At 45.2% G+C, this 18312-nt stretch overlaps 1 protein-coding gene across 1 annotated transcript in view; it reads left to right on the forward strand.

The window, feature by feature from the left end:
• Nucleotides 1-18312, forward strand: part of LOC138516098 (bifunctional 3'-phosphoadenosine 5'-phosphosulfate synthase 1) — a 507726-nt gene that overhangs the window by 281800 nt on the left and 207614 nt on the right. Inside the window, exon 8 of the mRNA XM_069630925.1 lies at nt 12633-12838. Coding sequence (XP_069487026.1) covers nt 12633-12838 — 206 coding nt within the window. The remainder of the gene's footprint in view (nt 1-12632; nt 12839-18312) is intronic.

Genomic DNA, 18312 nt, shown 5'->3' on the forward strand with positions numbered 1-18312 from the left:
TCCCTGAAGAGGACCAGGAGTTTGAAATTATGGAAGAACAAACCGGGACAGATTACTATGCAGAGGATGAGGACCTGGAGGAGGGAGAAGATGAGCAGGAAATTTACAGAGTAGATTCCCCAGTACAAAGCGAAGCCCCAGTTACCGACTCTCCAATTGATAACCAGCCCCTCCTTAACGAGGTTCTCGCTCGAGCAGCGGAACATTTCCACATCGACACCCACGGTGTACAGGAGGAAAGGGACTTCGCGGAGGAGTTTGTAGGAGAGAGGAGACCGGTCGCTCAGACCATCCCTATCCTCAAATCCATCCAACGAAGAATAGATCCTTCCCTGGTGAATCCTAACCTCACCAGAGCTGTCAACCCCAGAATTGAAAAGATTTTCCGGGCAGCCCAGTCTGACCCTCTGTATATAAGGGGACATCTTAAACCAGATTCCCTAGTGGTTACCAACACTAGAAAAAGGGCTGGCACGCCCTTATCTTCATCAGAAGCTCCTCCCGACAAGGAGAGCAAAAAACTTTACGGGTTTGGCAGGAAGGTAGCCTCAACGTCCGCCTACCAAGCAAGGATTGCGAATTCCACCACCCTGTTGGCTAGTTACAACTGCCATCAATGGGAAGAAGTCGCGGCGCTCATTGCCTCTGCTCCAGAACCGTTAAAGGGCCAGCTGGCTCGGATCTCGGCAGAGGGGAGAGCCGTGTCTGGTTGCATTTTAAAAGCAACTTTCGACGCCGCTGACAACGCAGGGAGATTGATAGCAGAAGGTACTGTTATCAAGCGACATGCGTGGTTACGGCAGTCGGGATTCAAGACAGAAACCCAGGCTTCTTTAATAGACAAGCCAGTGGAACCCGACCTATTGTTTGGGAAAGCGGTCGAAGACGCACTTAAAAATGCCAGGGATGAATATGAGACTCTCAAATCCCTTGGCCAGCTTACCAACAAACCCCCTAACCAGAGGGGGAACAGTAATTTTCTTCGCCCACGCGGCCAAAATTCACAAAGAGGCAACTATGCCCAGGGACAGGGTACACAATGGAATAACAACCAGCAGTCTACCCAGAGTTACGGCAGGGGTAACAAGAGAGGTCGTGGAAGAGGCAGAGGCAGCCCCAACAAGGGAGGTGGCACGCCTCCACCAAAACAGTGACGCTCAGTTCAGGGTCCCTTGTCACGCAACCCCAGTAGGGGGACGCATTTCCACCTTCACCCAGGCGTGGGAAGGGATCACCTCAGACAGATGGGTGCTGTCAACAGTATCCGCTGGATATTGTATAGAACTACTGCAGCGTCCCCGGAACCATCCTCCACGACAAAGAGTGCACTCCCTAGAGCATCAAAGGATCCTTCTCGAGGAGATCGCCTTTCTGCTAGAAAAGGACGCGATAGAACTCGTCCCAGGACACCAGGTAAACAAGGGTATCTATTCAACTTACTTCCTTGTGCCAAAGAAAGATTTGACAATGCGCCCAGTATTGGACTTACGGCCTGCCAACAAGTATGTCAAGCCCCAAAAATTCCGTATGACCACGCTACAAGAGGTAATCCCCCTCCTAAAAAAGGGGGATTACATGGCAACCTTGGATATGAAAGATGCTTATTTTCATATTTCCATGCTCCCAGCGCACAGAAAGTACTTGCGCTTCAAGGTGGACAGTCGCCACTACCAATTCAAGGTACTGCCCTTCGGGATAGCTTCAGCACCAAGGGTATTCACCAAGGTACTGGCGGTGGCGGCTGCACACCTACGCAGGGAGGCAATCCCGGTGTACCCTTATCTGGACGACTGGCTCATAACGGGGGAAACCCCAGGAATTTGCAGGTCAAACATTCAGAGGACTATCGACCTCCTCCACGAATTAGGCTTCTCTATCAACGAGAAAAAGTCAAGTCTGGTGACAAGCACCTCAAAACAGTTTCTAGGAGCTATCCTAGATACTCAGAAAGGATTGACCTTCCCTTCGGAAGAGAGAATTCGGAATATACTTCTGCAAATTCCGCATTATCAGTCAGGTCAACAGATAACAGTACGCAAAGCTATGCGGTTACTGGGCATGATGGCATCATGCATTTACCTGGTCCCCCACGCGCGTCTGCGCATGCGTCCCATGCAGGAATGGTTGGCGAAACAGTGGTCTCAGGCAAGTGGTCAGTGGGACGATCTAGTGGTCGTTTCGCCAACACTCGTACAGAGCCTACACTGGTGGACAAGAGAGAATCTCGCAAAGGGGAAACCCTTTTACGATCCCGAAGTACAAGCCGTGGTCACTACAGATGCATGCCTGACTGGGTGGGGAGCTCACCATCTCCACCACACAGCTCAGGGTCTCTGGTCTCACTCAGTAGCCAAGAACCACATCAATCTGCTAGAGCTTCTGGCAGTATTCCAAGCGCTAAAGGCGTTCGAGACCCATCTACTGAACTTGTCGGTGCAGATCAGGACGGACAGCACGACAGCCATGTTCTATCTGAACAAGCAAGGGGGGACTCGTTCGCCAAATCTGTCCAAGCTTGCCCAGAAAATATGGATATGGGCACTCAGACGGAACATCTTCCTGTCATCGCAACATGTTCCAGGGGAGCTCAATTCCCTAGCGGATGCTCTAAGCAGAGACTCCCTCCCAGAAGAACACGAATGGGTCCTTCACAGAGACGTAGTAGAAGATCTCTTCTCTCAGTGGGGTTTCCCCACTATAGACCTATTCGCCACAAGCGAAAACAAACAATGCCCAGGATTTGCATCCAGGTTCCCCCAGCCGGACTCCCAAGGGAATGCCCTGTGGATGAACTGGTCAGGGATGTTTGCGTACGCTTTTCCACCAACTCCTCTCATCAGGAAGGTGGTGTACAAGATGAACAAGGAATCGATGACGCTCATCCTAGTTGCTCCCATGTGGGCGAGACAACCATGGTTTCCACACCTACGCAGGATGGCGGTGTGCGAGCCCATCAGACTCCCAGCCTGGTACAACCTACTGTCCCAGCAACAGGGTCAAACAGTGCATCAGGAACCCAACTCTATGAACCTAGCAGCATGGCTCCTGAAGTCATAGAGTTTGGACATCTCAAATTACCACAGAGGTGTATGGACATTCTAAAGGAGTCCAGGAAACCAAATACAAGGCACTGTTACTTTGATAAGTGGAAAAGATTCGTTATCTGGTGCCAGAATAAACAAATCAACCCGGTTGATTGCACTCCTTCCAACATTGTGACATACATGCTCCACCTGCTGGATGCAGGGTTGGTTTTTAACTCGCTGAAAGTACACCTGGCAGCCCTCTCGGCTTACACCACATCCCATAACAAGGTCTCGTGGTGGAAAGTACCAGTGGTTAAAGCCTTCATGGAAGGAGTAAAGAGACTTCACCCTCCTATTTCAAACCCACCACCAGGATGGGACCTCAACGTGGTGCTAGCTAAGCTCATGGGACCCCCATTCGAACCCATGCATAAAAGTAGTCTCAAACACCTGACTTATAAAACGGCCTTCTTAGTAGCCATTACCTCCATAAGAAGGGTCAGTGAAATTCAGGCTCTGTCAGTGCAGGATCCTTTCTTTACTATCCACAAGGACAAACTGGTTTTACGCACACACCCTAGGTTCTCACCTAAATTCATATCCAAGTTCCATGTAAACCAGTCCATCGAGCTTCCGGCTTTCTTCCAAAACCCGCAAAGCTCGGCTGAGGTGAAACTACACACCCTAGATGTGCGTAGGGCGGTCCTATACTATGTAAATAAAACCAGACCGCTAAGGAAAACAGATCAACTGTTTGTCTCCGTAGCTACAGGCAGAGAGGGGGATCGCGTCTCTAAGGGCGCTATCTCGAAGTGGATTATCAACTGTATACAGCTGTGTTACTCTCTTTCTGAAAAGACTCTGCCTTTTACGCCAAGGGCCCACTCTACTAGAGGCATTGGTGCCACTCTGGCTTTCATTGCAAATGTTCCCCTCGACACCATTTGCAAAGCAGCTACTTGGAGCTCTTTTCACACTTTTACTCAGCATTACTGCATTGACACTCATTCCAAGACAGATACACAAGTGGGACAAGCGGTTCTAAGACACCTGTTTGCTCATGACCCTTCTCACATCCCACCTCCTTCTTCTGGTACTGCTCGCTAATCTATGCACAGCATGTGATCTAAGCAGATTCCACAAGCCTCAGAAGGGATACATTACTCACCGTAATCGTATTTCTGATGCTTGTATCTGCTTAGATTCACATGCGACCCACCCTTCCTCCCCTCCGAGAGAAGGCGCATGATTACTTGTAGTCTTACCTTTCTGTCTATCTGCTTGGATTATCTGTACTCACGCTACTCCTCATGCTTCCTCATGTCAGAAAAAATACAATCTGAGGATCCTACACGCGTGAGGGATCTTGGGTACAGTGGACGTCACACTAGGGATAGTATTACTGGCACGCCTGTGTCGACGCCCATTTTCGACTTTCGAAAAACAAACTGTAATACTCCGCAGCTTCCACTAGATGTCGGCCTATGCACAGCATGTGAATCTAAGCAGATACAAGCATCAGAAATACGATTACGGTGAGTAATGTATCCCATATATATATATATATCACACTTTTATGAATACATTAATATTTGATAGCACACTTAGGCATATGACAGTGATCAACAATGGGTGATGTTACACTAGCACACTGATTTAATTACTTAAGAGTTAGTATAGGGAGGATAAGGTAGCTGAGAATACTTGTATGATTTCAAGGAAATGCAATGATGAATAAAATGCTGTACAGAAATAAACTGATAGGGTTTCACAAGAAATAATATGTTCACTTTTCCCCTTGTGGCAATTCACTCCCCCCCACCCCCCTATGCAATGGAAGGAGAGCACACAATGTTCAGGAATACAAACGAAATGCAATACAAAGTTCCAGTTCCCCCCAGCGAACTTAGATGAAAACAGGTATGATTTTAAAGCAGGCAAATCCTTTTAATATGTGGTGGCAATGAAGTAAAAATATGCTAAAATGCTTTTAATTCCCTATAGGAGGTTCAGGGTAGGTGATGGCTACTTTGATTTAGTTCAGGTCAGCACTATCAATGATTACTTGGCTCAACACATATCTATGCCTACATCCTCCAGGCCGTCCAGACTGCCCTACACTAACCTGATCTCTATGCCCAATTCCCGTAGAGTCTGTGCAGGTGGCTCCAGCTTCCCAACCATGGCTTCCACTCACTGGAACGCCCTACCTTCACACCTTAGGGGAATTGATTCTCACCTAGCCTTCCGCAAAGCCATTAAAACTAGGCTATTTGTTTGACCCGTTAACATCAGTGCAGTTCCGCACCAAAATGTAGTGTGTATCTTGTAATCAAGCATCTCTGATCCTCCACTTTGTAACCAAGTAACCACCTATTGTAACCGTAATCCTTTCACCATGTATTCTTTCCTTGCAACTAAGCTAATACAGACTGTAACAGTAATCTTACTATGTACACTTGCCTGAAAGCGCCTCAATGGCTTTGGGCTGTAGTGCGCTATACAAATGTAAAAATAAATAAATAAATAAATAAATAAATTCAGGGATGGTTATCAGGTTGAAAACGGAATTCAATAACGGAAGCAAAAGACAGATATTTTTACACGTGGTTGAAATGAAGCAAAAGGTCAATTCGCGGCACTTTTTTCAAGTGCGTCGATCGTGATTACGGAGAAACTATAAGGAGTAGCTGGGGATCTTAGCTTTAAAATGAAATTTAAATCTCGTTCCTAGGACACACGGTTCAAAAGAAACGGACAATTTAGTGGAGGTCGATTTTCGGAAATGAAGTAAGATTCAAATGACAAATGACACTTTTGCTGGTTTGAGATCACAGAATGAACACCCAATTTCTATGCAGTCCTAAATAGGTGGAAATGGGTGGTATGAGATTATTTTAGACTAAGATTGGTTCTGCACAGTTCTAGCTGGGTACTCACACTATAAATTTGAAATAGGCCGTCAAGATCTGGTCAGGTTTGGACTGGACTTCCCTTGCCATGGGACGGTCAGGCACCGGTTCTGCTCACAGCGATCTGGTCTGGTCTGCGGATCTGGATCTCTGGTTCTGTTCTCGGCACTGCACAGCAGTCTGGTCTGGGTCTCTTGAATTGGATCTGACTGTTCTGGATACACAGGATTCTTAGCAAGCAGCAAACCACTCAGCCCGGCGGTTGAATAGTTTGCAAAGGATTTTGAGGCCTGCTGAAGAGAACTCAGCTCGTGGGTTAGGCCTTTTCTTTAAGTTCTGGAGTCTGAGTTCTAAGTTTTGGTCTGTCTCTGTCTGGATTTGAAGTGGATCTGGTGTCTTCTGGCAAAGTGCTCTGCAAGAAATCAGCTTGACGTGGGAAGTGAATGTCCCTGTCTGGCTTTCAATTGCTCTTTTTATGTCCTTTGAAAGTGGGTGGGTCGGCTCATTCTGCATGCCCAACCCTCTCATGATTTGATAAGTCAAGGATTCTCTGTGACCTGATTTGAGAAGGGATAGTGAGTTGGAGTGAGCCAGAGTGAGTCATCATTTTACAATCTATTGAAGAAACGCCCCTTTGTGTCCGTGCAACATATCTTCTTTTTCATAAAACCCACATTTGCAATATACCCCAATTGTTATTATTAAGGTATATTAAGGTATATTCTTGCCTAACCCTGAACTTTCTAAGAGCTAGGGTTCAAAAATGTTTGGATTGGATTTTTAACAAAAATTACACAGATGTACACCGCCTCTTTACAAATATTCCAGTACATTTTCATTTTTCTAGCATAAAGATTGTGTCTGCAATCTCCATAATTCATGGGGTTTTGCCTCAGAACATGGTACAGAGTTGAGTCTAGTCTCAAATTGTGGGCGCATTTCTAGATTAAGGATCTCCAAATTGTACATTTTTGTAAGTTTAATACAATATTTCAGAAGCATTTAACTTAAACAAATATTTGCTGCAATATGAATCCACAATCCAGTCTGGCCCGCCCCCAGAAACTTGGTGAGTCAGAGATCACAGGCCTCTCCTTCCTCCAGAAGACTGTTTACAGTCCACACCCAAAATCAGCATTCCCCATTCAATTGAAAGGGTCTATTGTCTCTCTCCTCCAGGCTGCAGGGGAAAACTCCTCCCTCTCAATCAACAGGGCCATGTGATATCCTGGGCTGTTGTGTGGGTCTTTGAGGTGTTAGGGTTCTCAGGAAAAGCAACCCCTTTGAGGTTTTTAATTGAAATAAGACCACCTTCTTTGCACTGCACAGTTCTGCAAGACAGCTCTCCTGTCAGGATTTATGGAGCGCCAGCGCTGGTCAGTGGCTTGCAATGGTACTGCACCCATTTTTGGGCATTAATACATTTCAGATTTTGAACAGCACCATATTTCTTTGCACTGGTTTTTGCTCTGTGTGTAGCCAATGATAGGGCCTGGCCTTGGTCTCTTGTATTAACATTAACAGAGGCAAAAATGGATGGCAACCTATTTTTCATGTTTTCCCTGTGCACTTTCTGGGGAGTTCTGGCCATCATGATGTTTTCAATGCCAGTAATGCACAGTTTTGTGGTAGGGCTTGGATGCATGGGTAAAAACATCCCACAAGCCCTCGCTTTTGAACTATAATGTATCCCTCCCGGCGCCTCGCATTACAAATCATGCCATTGTAAATTACAGATAGAATGATCATTCTTTTAGATTTTATGGTTGTCTGGTTTATGGTCGGTGGCCTGGTGTCAGCTGGAATCTTGGAATTCAGTTGTCTCGGGACTCGGACAGTTGTGGGGGCTATAACCTGTAGTCGGTTGGGTGGGGGGTTGGAGGATTGCTCTGGCCTGCTTGTGATAACGCGTACAGTGAGGTGCTTGGGACCATCTCATGGCCTTGCAGGAAGCCTTCTTTCTCGGCATAAAACTTAATGGCAACAGTTACAGAACAAAGGAGGGTTTCTGTGGAAATTATCAGCTCAGGTCTGTCTCTCTCATCATTGCTTGGGCATATTCAGGTTTCTTAATTAGGTTTGCGGCCTGCATCTAAGGCGCTGCCATCCCGGCCCAATGTTTCTGCCATAACTACAGAATGGCACCTGTTTATATGCGCGCATTAAGTCTAAACCTCTGCAGCAATTTATGTAACGGTAATATTATGTCCGTGCATGGTCCATTAGCACCCCCCAACCTTGGCATTTCACAGGTTTCTTCATGGGATTTGCCTCACCCTAAAGATCCTGGGGGAGGAGGAGGGGGGTGGCGCGGGGATAGGTTAATTTCTGTGAGGGCGAATTCTCAGAAATGTGCTAATTCCCTTCTACCTTAGAAACCCCCAGCTCCTTTGCTGGACTTTAGGACTTTGAAATTTTATCCTGGAGAGAGTGAGACCTTTTTCCCACTCTCGTATTTTTCTTTAATTTGAACACTGTTTCCTGTGACTTTGGAGTCTGACAAACACCATAGGCATCATCTTTTACATTGTGACACACAGCACCTTCAGTGCAGTGGCATAGGGAAGTCTTTCAGATTTCCCAAAGGTTTAAATACCTTCTCTTGGATAAACTACTGTTTCCAAGAGCAGTTAAGTGAAATTGACTTTACTTGCATTCGTAACTTTTCTAGACCCAGCACACAGGTGCTGGAGGGATTACTTAGTATCCCCTTTGTCTAGTTTCTCATGTAACATTTTTATGTTACCGTTTGTACAATTAATGGCTGGTGGCAGTGGTTTACTTTTTCCTACCATTGTGTGTTTCTACCGGGGGCTGCAATTTGCAGCTGCAGTAAAGCACCCATGGGTGCCATTTTGTCAAAATGGCCCGAGTCTTTTTTCGCTTTTCTTGTTGGAAAGGTCCTTCTGGAGATTTACTCTGTGCGCCAAACCAGGTTTGGTCCCTTTTGTTCTTTTTGTCTTTGATGGGTTTCAGTGCTGCAGCCTGCCTCTGGCTCCAGTATGTCTGGCAGGACAGGAAGTGAGGGAGGTGCCTGAAACTCCCTGTGTTTAATCCCCTTGGTTACAGGAATACACCAAAAGGTGATTGGCTAGACTAAATGGCTGTTCGGCAAGGACAGCCACCCTGCTGTGATATAGACAGCCAGGCTGGAATGAATGGGAGAAACCTGCATAAAAGGTGAGGTATTTTGCTTGGAAGGCAGAGTTGACCACTGGACGAAGGAATCCAAAGAAGAACTTGGAAGAGACGCCTGCTGCAACACCTGGACCGTTGGTTTGCCAGGTGAAGCCCTGCTGCAGTGCTGAAGCACCAAATTCACCTCAACTAGAGAAGCCCTGCAAAGGACTGTTTCTCCCCTTGGGTTGGTGGGACCAATCGACCCCAAGACAAACTCATCTGGAAATCCTCTCTGAGTTGGCTGTACTTCCACTGCTGCTTCAGGAAACTATTGCCAGGGAGAGGAACACCAGAATCGAGTGTATCGTCTTTCAATCGTACCCGAGCTCCAGGAAGATCCTCCCGATTCCCATGAAGCAGGACTGACCAATCCCGAGCCACCTCAACAGAGTCCTGGACCCCAGATGCGAGTAAAGTCCATAAAGTATCCGAGAACCGCCGTGGTGCTATTCGCGAGGAGCTGAAACCGCGAAGAGCCGCTGATCTGAAGTTTGCCCATTGCTGCCGCCGACCTTCAAACCACAGTGCAGGAGTCCCCAGATGTCCTCCCTCTTGTCCCCACGACTGAGGTTGCCATTTGCAGAGTTGCTTGCATCTTTGCCCCTCACAAGCCTCCCAGCTTGTGGCCCAACAGTGATTTTTAATTGTCTACAAAGACTTCTAAAACATTGTGAAAGACATTTTACCTACCTACATGAAGTGCTTCCGCTCACCTAGAGTTTTCTTCAATTAACATTGGCTGTCCTGGCTCCCTGAAAAACTCTTCTAACCTCTGTCATTGTGCTTTAACTACCCCACAACAAAAGTCACACATTCTATAACTTGTGTAGCTGGGAAAGGGTTAATATACTTTGCATTGGGGGTACAAAAGTACTTACCTGCTTATGAATATTGGTTAACTATTGTTTTATTCCTTCATCTTTTCCTTTGACACTAACCTCTGTATTGCTCTAAATGTGCCAGTGATCTATTAATGTCCAGTGTCCTAGTAATTTAGGTCACCTCAGGGTGTAGGAAGTGTCTGTGTGCCATCCCAAATGGGTATCTACTGATTTAAAGAAACCGAGAGTGTGTATTTTGAAGTATATTTTTGTGTTACATATATTTGCTCCCTTCTAAAGAAGGCTTATTCAACGGACTATAAAATTAATACATTGTTTAATCAACAATCTTGCCTCACAATTTCCTTCCCAACACAAGTAAGGGCCCCTTTTGGTAGTGGTCGTTCAAGGGCTCTGTATTTGCAACAGGCATGTATTATTCCCTGCCCCAAATTTCTTATCCTTGTCTCCTGTTTAAGGTGATTGATAATATGAAACTCTGCTAGTGGGAAAGTTACTCTAATGGGTAACTGCCCCAAAGTGTATAAATTATTTCAGCGATTCTGCTGATAATTTGCAGTACTTGTTTGTCACTTACTTTTACTTTGTTTTTCCTGGTCCATGCTGATTGTTTTTTGCTGTTAAACTTTTCTTTTTAAAGATTCAACATTTTTATTTTTTTATTTTGTTCGAATTTACACAGTGGGTGTAGAAAATGCATGCCGCCCACATGATGGAAACCTTTCAGTTTCTCACCACTTAGTATTGGGGAGGTTGAAAATTTCAAGAAGCTCAAGCCATCAAACTGTCAAGGTGATACATGCCCTGCTCCTATCATCAAAGAAGCATCTTATGACCTCGCGCCCTTTATTACCACCTTCATAAATTCCTCCTTCAGATCTGGCATTGTCCTGGATAACCTTAAGGATTCCTGGGTTATTCCACTAATCAAGAAACCCACTCTTGGCCCAAGTAACCCCTCTAACTATAGGCCCATTACTACTGTAACATACTTATTAAAAATGTTGGACCGCGCTACCTACCTACAAATTCAGGACTATCTTGAATCGAACCAACTACTGGGTCTCCGTCAATCAGGCTTCCGTCCCAGACATGGTACAGAAACCGCCCTGATTGACCTAAAAACACAAATTGAAGACAAAAGTCAAGGGCAAGTTGGCACTCCTCCTTCTCCTTGATCTTTCGGCAGCTTTTGATTTGATGATTGATTACAAAATTCTTTGTCACCACCTCAAAACTGCTGCTCATTTCTCTGACTCGGCCTCATCATGGATTAGCTCCTTCTTGGCTAAAAGAACAATGAGGGTTTTTTCTCCATCAGCCTCTGCTGAACCAGCCCCTGCCCCGTGTGCAGTCCTACATGGGTCCTGTGTCTCCCCCACATTATACAATGCGTTTGCAATGCCACTCTTTAATATACTTGATATAATTGACTATCTGGGTGTCTCCTACACCAATTATGCTGATGACACCCAGATACTCATCCCCATCACTGGTGACTATGCCTCTGACGCTAAAGCACTTAATGAAGTCTACTCAGTCATCCAGGACTGGACGGCACATCATGGGCTCTGCCTTAATGATGAAAAAACTGAGTTACTTGTCCTTGGCTCGCACCCCAAACTGGCTAAACTAGACCCCGCCTACAACTCATTTACTACCTATGGAAACCGCATTAAAGTGCCTAACGAAACAAAAACACTTGGTATTTACCTTGACTCGACACTATCTCTCACCAGACAAATAAATGCGGTGGCGTCTGCATCGGCCTACACATGCAAACTCATCACAGCCTGCAGACCTTTCCTGACGACCGAGAATTGCATCATCCTCGCCAGAACTCTAATCATGGCAAAAATTGACTACTGTAACGCCCTATACCTAGGGACCAGCCAAAGAAACATTTACAAGTTACCTAGAACAATGCCATCAGGGCTCCCCTTAACCTCCCTAGGAGATCTCACATCTCTGATACTGGACGCAACCTACACTGGCTCCCCGTTGCGCACAGAATATCTCTCAAAACTCTAGCCTTAGCCCACAAAGCCCAGAACAATCTGGCACCCGATTATCTCGTTAATCGCTTCACGCGTCACTCTGCCAACAGACCCCTGAGGTCAGCCTATGTCCACACACTTTCTATACCTAGCTTCAAGCTTCAGACTGCTGCGGGAGCAAGCTTCCCAGTTCTTGCGGCCAAACTTTGGAACACAATACCTACAACACTCGGAACAGAACCGACGTTCCACTCCTTTAAGAACAAAATCAAACTCTGGCTCTTCGATCTTGATGCGTCCACCACATCCATCTAACATGCTCTCATGTTATTTCCTCAGGCTTTACCCGTGGCCCACCCTACTCTGTATTCTGTGCTATCTTTCTTTTACCATCTTCGCTCTCCAGTGTTATCTGCTGTTTGCCATAGCAATACTACCTGTAATGTCTATAGTAACATTTGTAATTATGTACCTGTATCTAGCATGTAATATGCCTGAGTCATTCACTTTGTTAAGATTGTGTCTCCCTTTTGGGAAACTTGCTAACCTGTATGTAACCATTTCCTTGCAAACTATGCGCCCAGATAGGGCAAGGTGCGCAATACAAATAAAATAAATACAAATACAAATGGAGCACTTAGTTACTGTGTGCGGCTGTTCTCTTTTGTCCTGCAGGTGGTGTGATTAATTTGTCCATACCTGTTGTGTTGACCGCCACCCTGGAAGATAAGCAAAGACTGGACGGTTGTACAGCATTCACACTGGTGTATGAGAGCCGGCGGGTGGCTATCCTTCGTAACCCAGAGTTCTATGAGCACAGGAAGGAGGAGCGTTGTTCCAGGCAGTGGGGAACTAGTTGCAAGGAGCACCCCTACATTAAGGTATATTCATTCGAAATGCTGGTTTGGGGTCATTTCTTTTAAATGATGGGCTCTAATGTAGTACTCTGATCTTCTTCTTGCTTGAGGCATATTTTTATTTCTGTCTTGCTAGTTCTCAAATTCTTTCTGTTTGACTTTTCTTGATTTAAAAACTCCAGAAAGCTGTAGAAGATTCTGCTGAATACATGCAAAATGTGCTCTGAAGTGTAAATGCATGACTAGCTTGATGGGATGAACTATTCTGCAGATGTCCAGAGTATGCAGAGACAAGGTAAAAAGTTCTCATGCCTGGAAAAGGACTCCTTGCATGGAAAAGGATTCAGACTAGTAATACAGGCTTCACAAGAGAACTCAACATGCACTCCAACAGATCAAATTTACATGGGGTATATCAAAATATCCAGATGCTTTAGATCAGTTCCAGTGCGATCTCCAAAGAACGAATAAATAAACATGCACCACTTATTGATAGACAGTGAAGCTGCACTACTGGAAAACTGTAATACATTGCCACAACAGGCACAGAGATGGCTCTGCGTACATTTGGAGATGGTTAATTTGTTTGTGATGCTTCAAGGGTTCCATGACACTTTTTACCTGCTTTAGTGTGCTTGGAGACTATGCGAACAGTGTCCATGCCGAGATTGGGAATAGATCTCTGGTTGGTTACGTGTGCTCAATGTCTGATTGGCAGATTATATCAGCAGAGGTTTGAAAAGGTCGGACCAGCAGTTTCTCCTCCATTGGTGGACTGGGTTCCTCCCAGAATGGGGGGTGGGAGACCTTTCTCAGAAGATAGGGAAACCTATAGCCATATCCGTGCATGTACCACTGTTCTTAACTGTGGTGTGCCCCAGGGCTCTGCTCAATACCTGTGTTTAAATGTATGAACAGAGATCATCCATCTTGGATCTTCCATCTCGCATTCAATCCCTCTCTTCTTGCATTCATCCTCGGTGCGCCTCTGCCATTTTCTGCAAAATTTGGGAGGGATTTTTAACAAGCTTCTTCTGCCCTTCTCCTACTTCCAACTTGGTCATGAGCCGTATTCTCCTTCATCTGAACATGAGCCGAAGTGAAAGTAACCTCTGAAATGGTCTTCTCACACCTGGACTATCACAGCAGTTTTTACCTGGTTTTCCAAAAATTCTTACTTCACTAGCTCAGTTATTTAACACAAGACTGCTACACTGCTGGTAGACATGAAATCATGTGACCATACCACCCAGGCCTTGATCATTTTAAATTGGCTCCCAATTACTGCGCACATCAAATTCAAGTCACTGTGCATTCTACATAGTCGTCGAAGATGCTCACGTGGTGCTTACCCCTCCAGAAAGCCAAAATATACTGTCTGCTAACCATGCCTCAGGTCATCCACCTCCTTAGTAAAAGTATATACACTGCAGGGGCTTCTGCCTGGAATAACCTCCCCCTTTACCTTACATTGGAATGGAGCCATTGTTGCTTCAGGAAAAACGTAACAAAAAGAAATTGTTTAAAAACAAAAATCCTTTGCACACTTCCTTATGTTGCCCGGCCAAAGTTGTGAACTTATGTTCCTTCCCTGGTTCCTTTGTGATTTTCACACATATTCTACATCCCCTACTCCCTGATCATTGATCAGGGAGTAGGGGATGTAGAATATGTGTGAAAATGCCCATGGCCTTCACTTTTAGCATTGCATATGTCTTTGTTCTCCTAGCCCTTATAACCATAATTGCATTTCCTTGATCTAAATATTTTCCAAAGCTTGTGAATGATCAGCTGTCTTGTTCCCAATCCCTTTTTCTTTAGAGACACCCTGAAGCGGTTTGCAGTTGGTGCACTATACAATATCAATAACTAGAAAGAATAAAGCTGCAAAAACCAACAGAATCCTAAAGCAGGTCAACTGCCAGTGCCCAAACTGTATAGTTAGAAGGCACCTTAAAACAGGATGATATGCCTTTTTAACCTTTTGAGGTTAAGAGGCATGAAGTATGAAGTGCAGAGCTTTTGGAGAGTGTCCCTATGAAAGTCAGTGGGCTTTGTAGGCTGATTAAAATGTAAAGCAAGATGGAGCCCATTGAATTAATTTGCAGAATAGGTATTGTTAAGTTGTAAAGATGGATTTTTAGAATCTGGACTGATGGACAGATTTTAGGAGGTCACCAGAGTTATAGTGAACAGGGAACTCTGAGAATTTTGCCAAAACCCAATCAAGGTATGTGGATGAATAGTGAAAGCTTATTCTCAGGCGTGAGAGAGTGTGGTCCGGGGCCCTCAAAGAGTGCAAACAGAATGGCACACAACTTCAATTCAGACAATCCTGTATGAAAATACAATTATTTATTCTAGGCCTTTTGAACACGCTGGAAAATCAATCTAACTATCGCACAACACTCTGATACACATTTACAGTCACCATAGGTTCAACTGTACATCAAATAACTTGGTTAGCAAAAGCAGGTAAGACTCAACTTCGAATGGATTGTCCTTCCACGTATTCCTCATCTTTAACATTCAAGTCTGCTTGCAGCTTGCTTCAGAATCTTTTTTTTTCATAGGGTCGAGCGGCATCAAGTCTTGGTCGTTGAAGGCCTCTGGAGCGTCCCTCATGACGTCGTCGCTGGTATATGAAGCATGCACGCTGACCGTCACCTCAGTTCAATCTTTTCCACATTGCTGCATGCGTCGGAGCTACTCGCCTCAGTGAAATGTCAATACTTTTGTCTACATAGTCTTCCACTAATTTACTAGACACCGAAGACGGGTTTCAAGCGGTGTTCAGACTGTGGAACGTAAATGTCTATCACCGACCCTCTCCGCGTCTGTCTGTGGTGCTTGGGGTCGGGCCACAAAGTCGATGACTGTGGCTCATGTCACTACAAGACTGTCAATGACTTGCGGGAAAGGAAGGGAAAACTTGATGCAGGTAAGCCCTCTCCCAAATCCCAGTCCGTTACCCCATCTAAATGAAAATCATTCTCCGAATCGAGAGATGTTTCTTCCGTTAAAGAACGTCCAAAACACAGACGTCCGAGGTCTAGTTCACGACACTCGTCCTCTTCTCAAAAGAACAGTAAAAAACATCATAGATCCTGGTCGTTGTCTTCCTCTCCCGAAAAAGTCTGTTTTCCAAAAAACAAACTCGACTCTGGTGGAATTAGAAAACCTCTGTTTGAAAGTGCTTTAAGTATTCCAGAGACAAGCTCCTCCAAGTGCCCCTCTGAAGGAGTCTGAGAAAAAAAGCCACCCCTCCGCATACCTCAAGGGCAACATGCTCCCCTTGGAAACAAGACGACACGGAGCAACACAGGTTCGATCCCCGGGTATGCGCTTAGAAACCTCTGGGTATTAAGCGCGTTATAAATAACCAATCCTATAATTTATTAAGACCAGTAGGGATTCTTGTGTCCCCTCCTTGTACGCCTCAAGGCCCAGGAAGAGGCACTCCTCGACACAAGTTGAAGGAGTCTTCCTTGACACACAAGAAAGAACCTGTGTCTGGCTCCTCAAAGCATTTATGTTCGGTATCTAAGCCTTCTTGAAAGGTATCGAAGCCATTATGTATATCGCTTGAACCTTCGAGGCATGTAATCCATCTACAGCCATCGAAGCATACTAAATTGTCAGCCCATTCACTGACTGCTTCAAGGAAGTCATCGAAGCCTTCAACGTCTTTAACTTTGGAGTATTCAGTGCTATCGAAGATGCCAAACCTATGGCTGATATATCTAAGTGTTTTAGACCCATCCCTCAACCTGATTATTTCCGGCAAATGGGAGCAATCCTTAAGGAAGATGAAGAGGAAGATCAGCCCCCTTTTGGGTACGAATATGGGAAACCAAATGTCCCAAAGGAGGTGATCTCTGAAGAATCCAAGGTGCAAAATCTGGTGGATACTCTAAAGGAGACCAGTAGCTGGCAAACCTCACCAGAGACAGAGTTTGGTAACCCATAGGTGGCAGGTCAGGCTGACCCCTCACACAGAGCTCTAATTAGTAAAGTGGCTGAGCATCTGGGGTGGTCCAAACCCGGAGCTGCTCTGGAGACTGATGAACTCACTGATATTTTAGACAGTGGTTCGGTTAGGAGGCTGTTACCATTCCATGCAGGCTTAATGTTAGGCAAGAATTGATGTAGTAACACTGTGACAATATACAACACTTGTCTACTTGGTATTAGGTTAACCACCCTTTTGGTATAGGGCTGTACTACACAAGTTGGTAATGTGATTGAGCAGCCAGGCCTATCTCAAGAGGGGTAAATGTGAGCTGTAGAGCTGCAGCAATGAAATTCTCAAATACAAGTAGCCAAGTTACACTTGTACTCAAGGTTTCAGTTATAAAAAGCTATTTATTTATTTAACATCCAATTTTAAATCAGCCTTCTTTAAAAAGGACAAGAAATGTAACGATCAAATCTACTTAAAAATACTTTTTCAGAATCAGCATAAGCTTAGTAGATACTCTTTAGAGTAGCTTTTAACACACTTCTACAACCGGAAATGGCTTCATTCACAAGGGCAGTAATGACATTTATATATCACTAGTACACTTTGCACATTCTGAGGTTGCAGAAGGGAAAGGTTAAAGGAAGGAAAAAGGTTAAACCGGTTCTCGCGGTATGCGAGTATACTTATATCGTCCAATGAAGTCTAGACAAAACATTTCCCAGCAATAACAGTCTAAAAACAAGTTATCACCTCTGAGGAACAGAACATATCAGTCATTTGACTAGAAGAGTCTGCAGGGAGCCAGGACAGCTAAAGTCTATGGAGCTGAGGCACTTCATAGTTAATAAAAGTCTTGCACAAAGTTAGAGAATTTTGTAGAAAATCACTGTAAGATCACAAGCTATTACACTTGTGGAGAGCAGAGCTGAAATCAACTCTAACAAAAGTAGCCACTGTAAGTCTCAACTGAGAAGAGCAAAGCTAAAGACACTGAGGTAAGTACCACAAGTCTGAACAGTACCTCTGGTTTGAAGAAGAGTGGTCCAGCTGGAATCTGTCCTGTTGCAGCGATGCAGATCTTTGGTTCCTGAGCCTGTCGTGGGGACAAGAGGGAGGACGTCTGGAGGACTCCTGCGGCAACAATTTGGTGGTCGTCGGCAGCTATGGGCTATATTCTGATCTGCACTACTTCTCGGTTCCAGCATGCAGTAAACAGCACCACCGCAGATCTTGGTTATCAGTTGGGCTTCCTTCACTCCTTGAGTCCTGCACTCTGATGAGGGGACTCAAGTTCTGGTCGTCCTGCTTCTGGAGGTTCCTTATGAGACTATTAGAGCTTCTGGCCGGATTGCAGACGTTGCACTCAACTACAGATTTCTCGACCCCTGGCACTCGGTTCCTGCAGCAGCAAACAAGTATAGCCAGTCGGGGAAGATGATCCAGTGGAGATAGTCTTGGGGTTAGTTGTACCACTAACCCAAGGGAAGAAGTCCCTTCACGAGCTTCTCTTGTCGATCGTAAAAAGGAGTTTCAA

The sequence above is a fragment of the Ambystoma mexicanum genome, chromosome 6q (genome assembly GCF_040938575.1).
Source record: "Ambystoma mexicanum isolate Mex_15411 chromosome 6q, UKY_AmexF1_1, whole genome shotgun sequence".
Taxonomy (NCBI): domain Eukaryota; kingdom Metazoa; phylum Chordata; class Amphibia; order Caudata; family Ambystomatidae; genus Ambystoma; species Ambystoma mexicanum.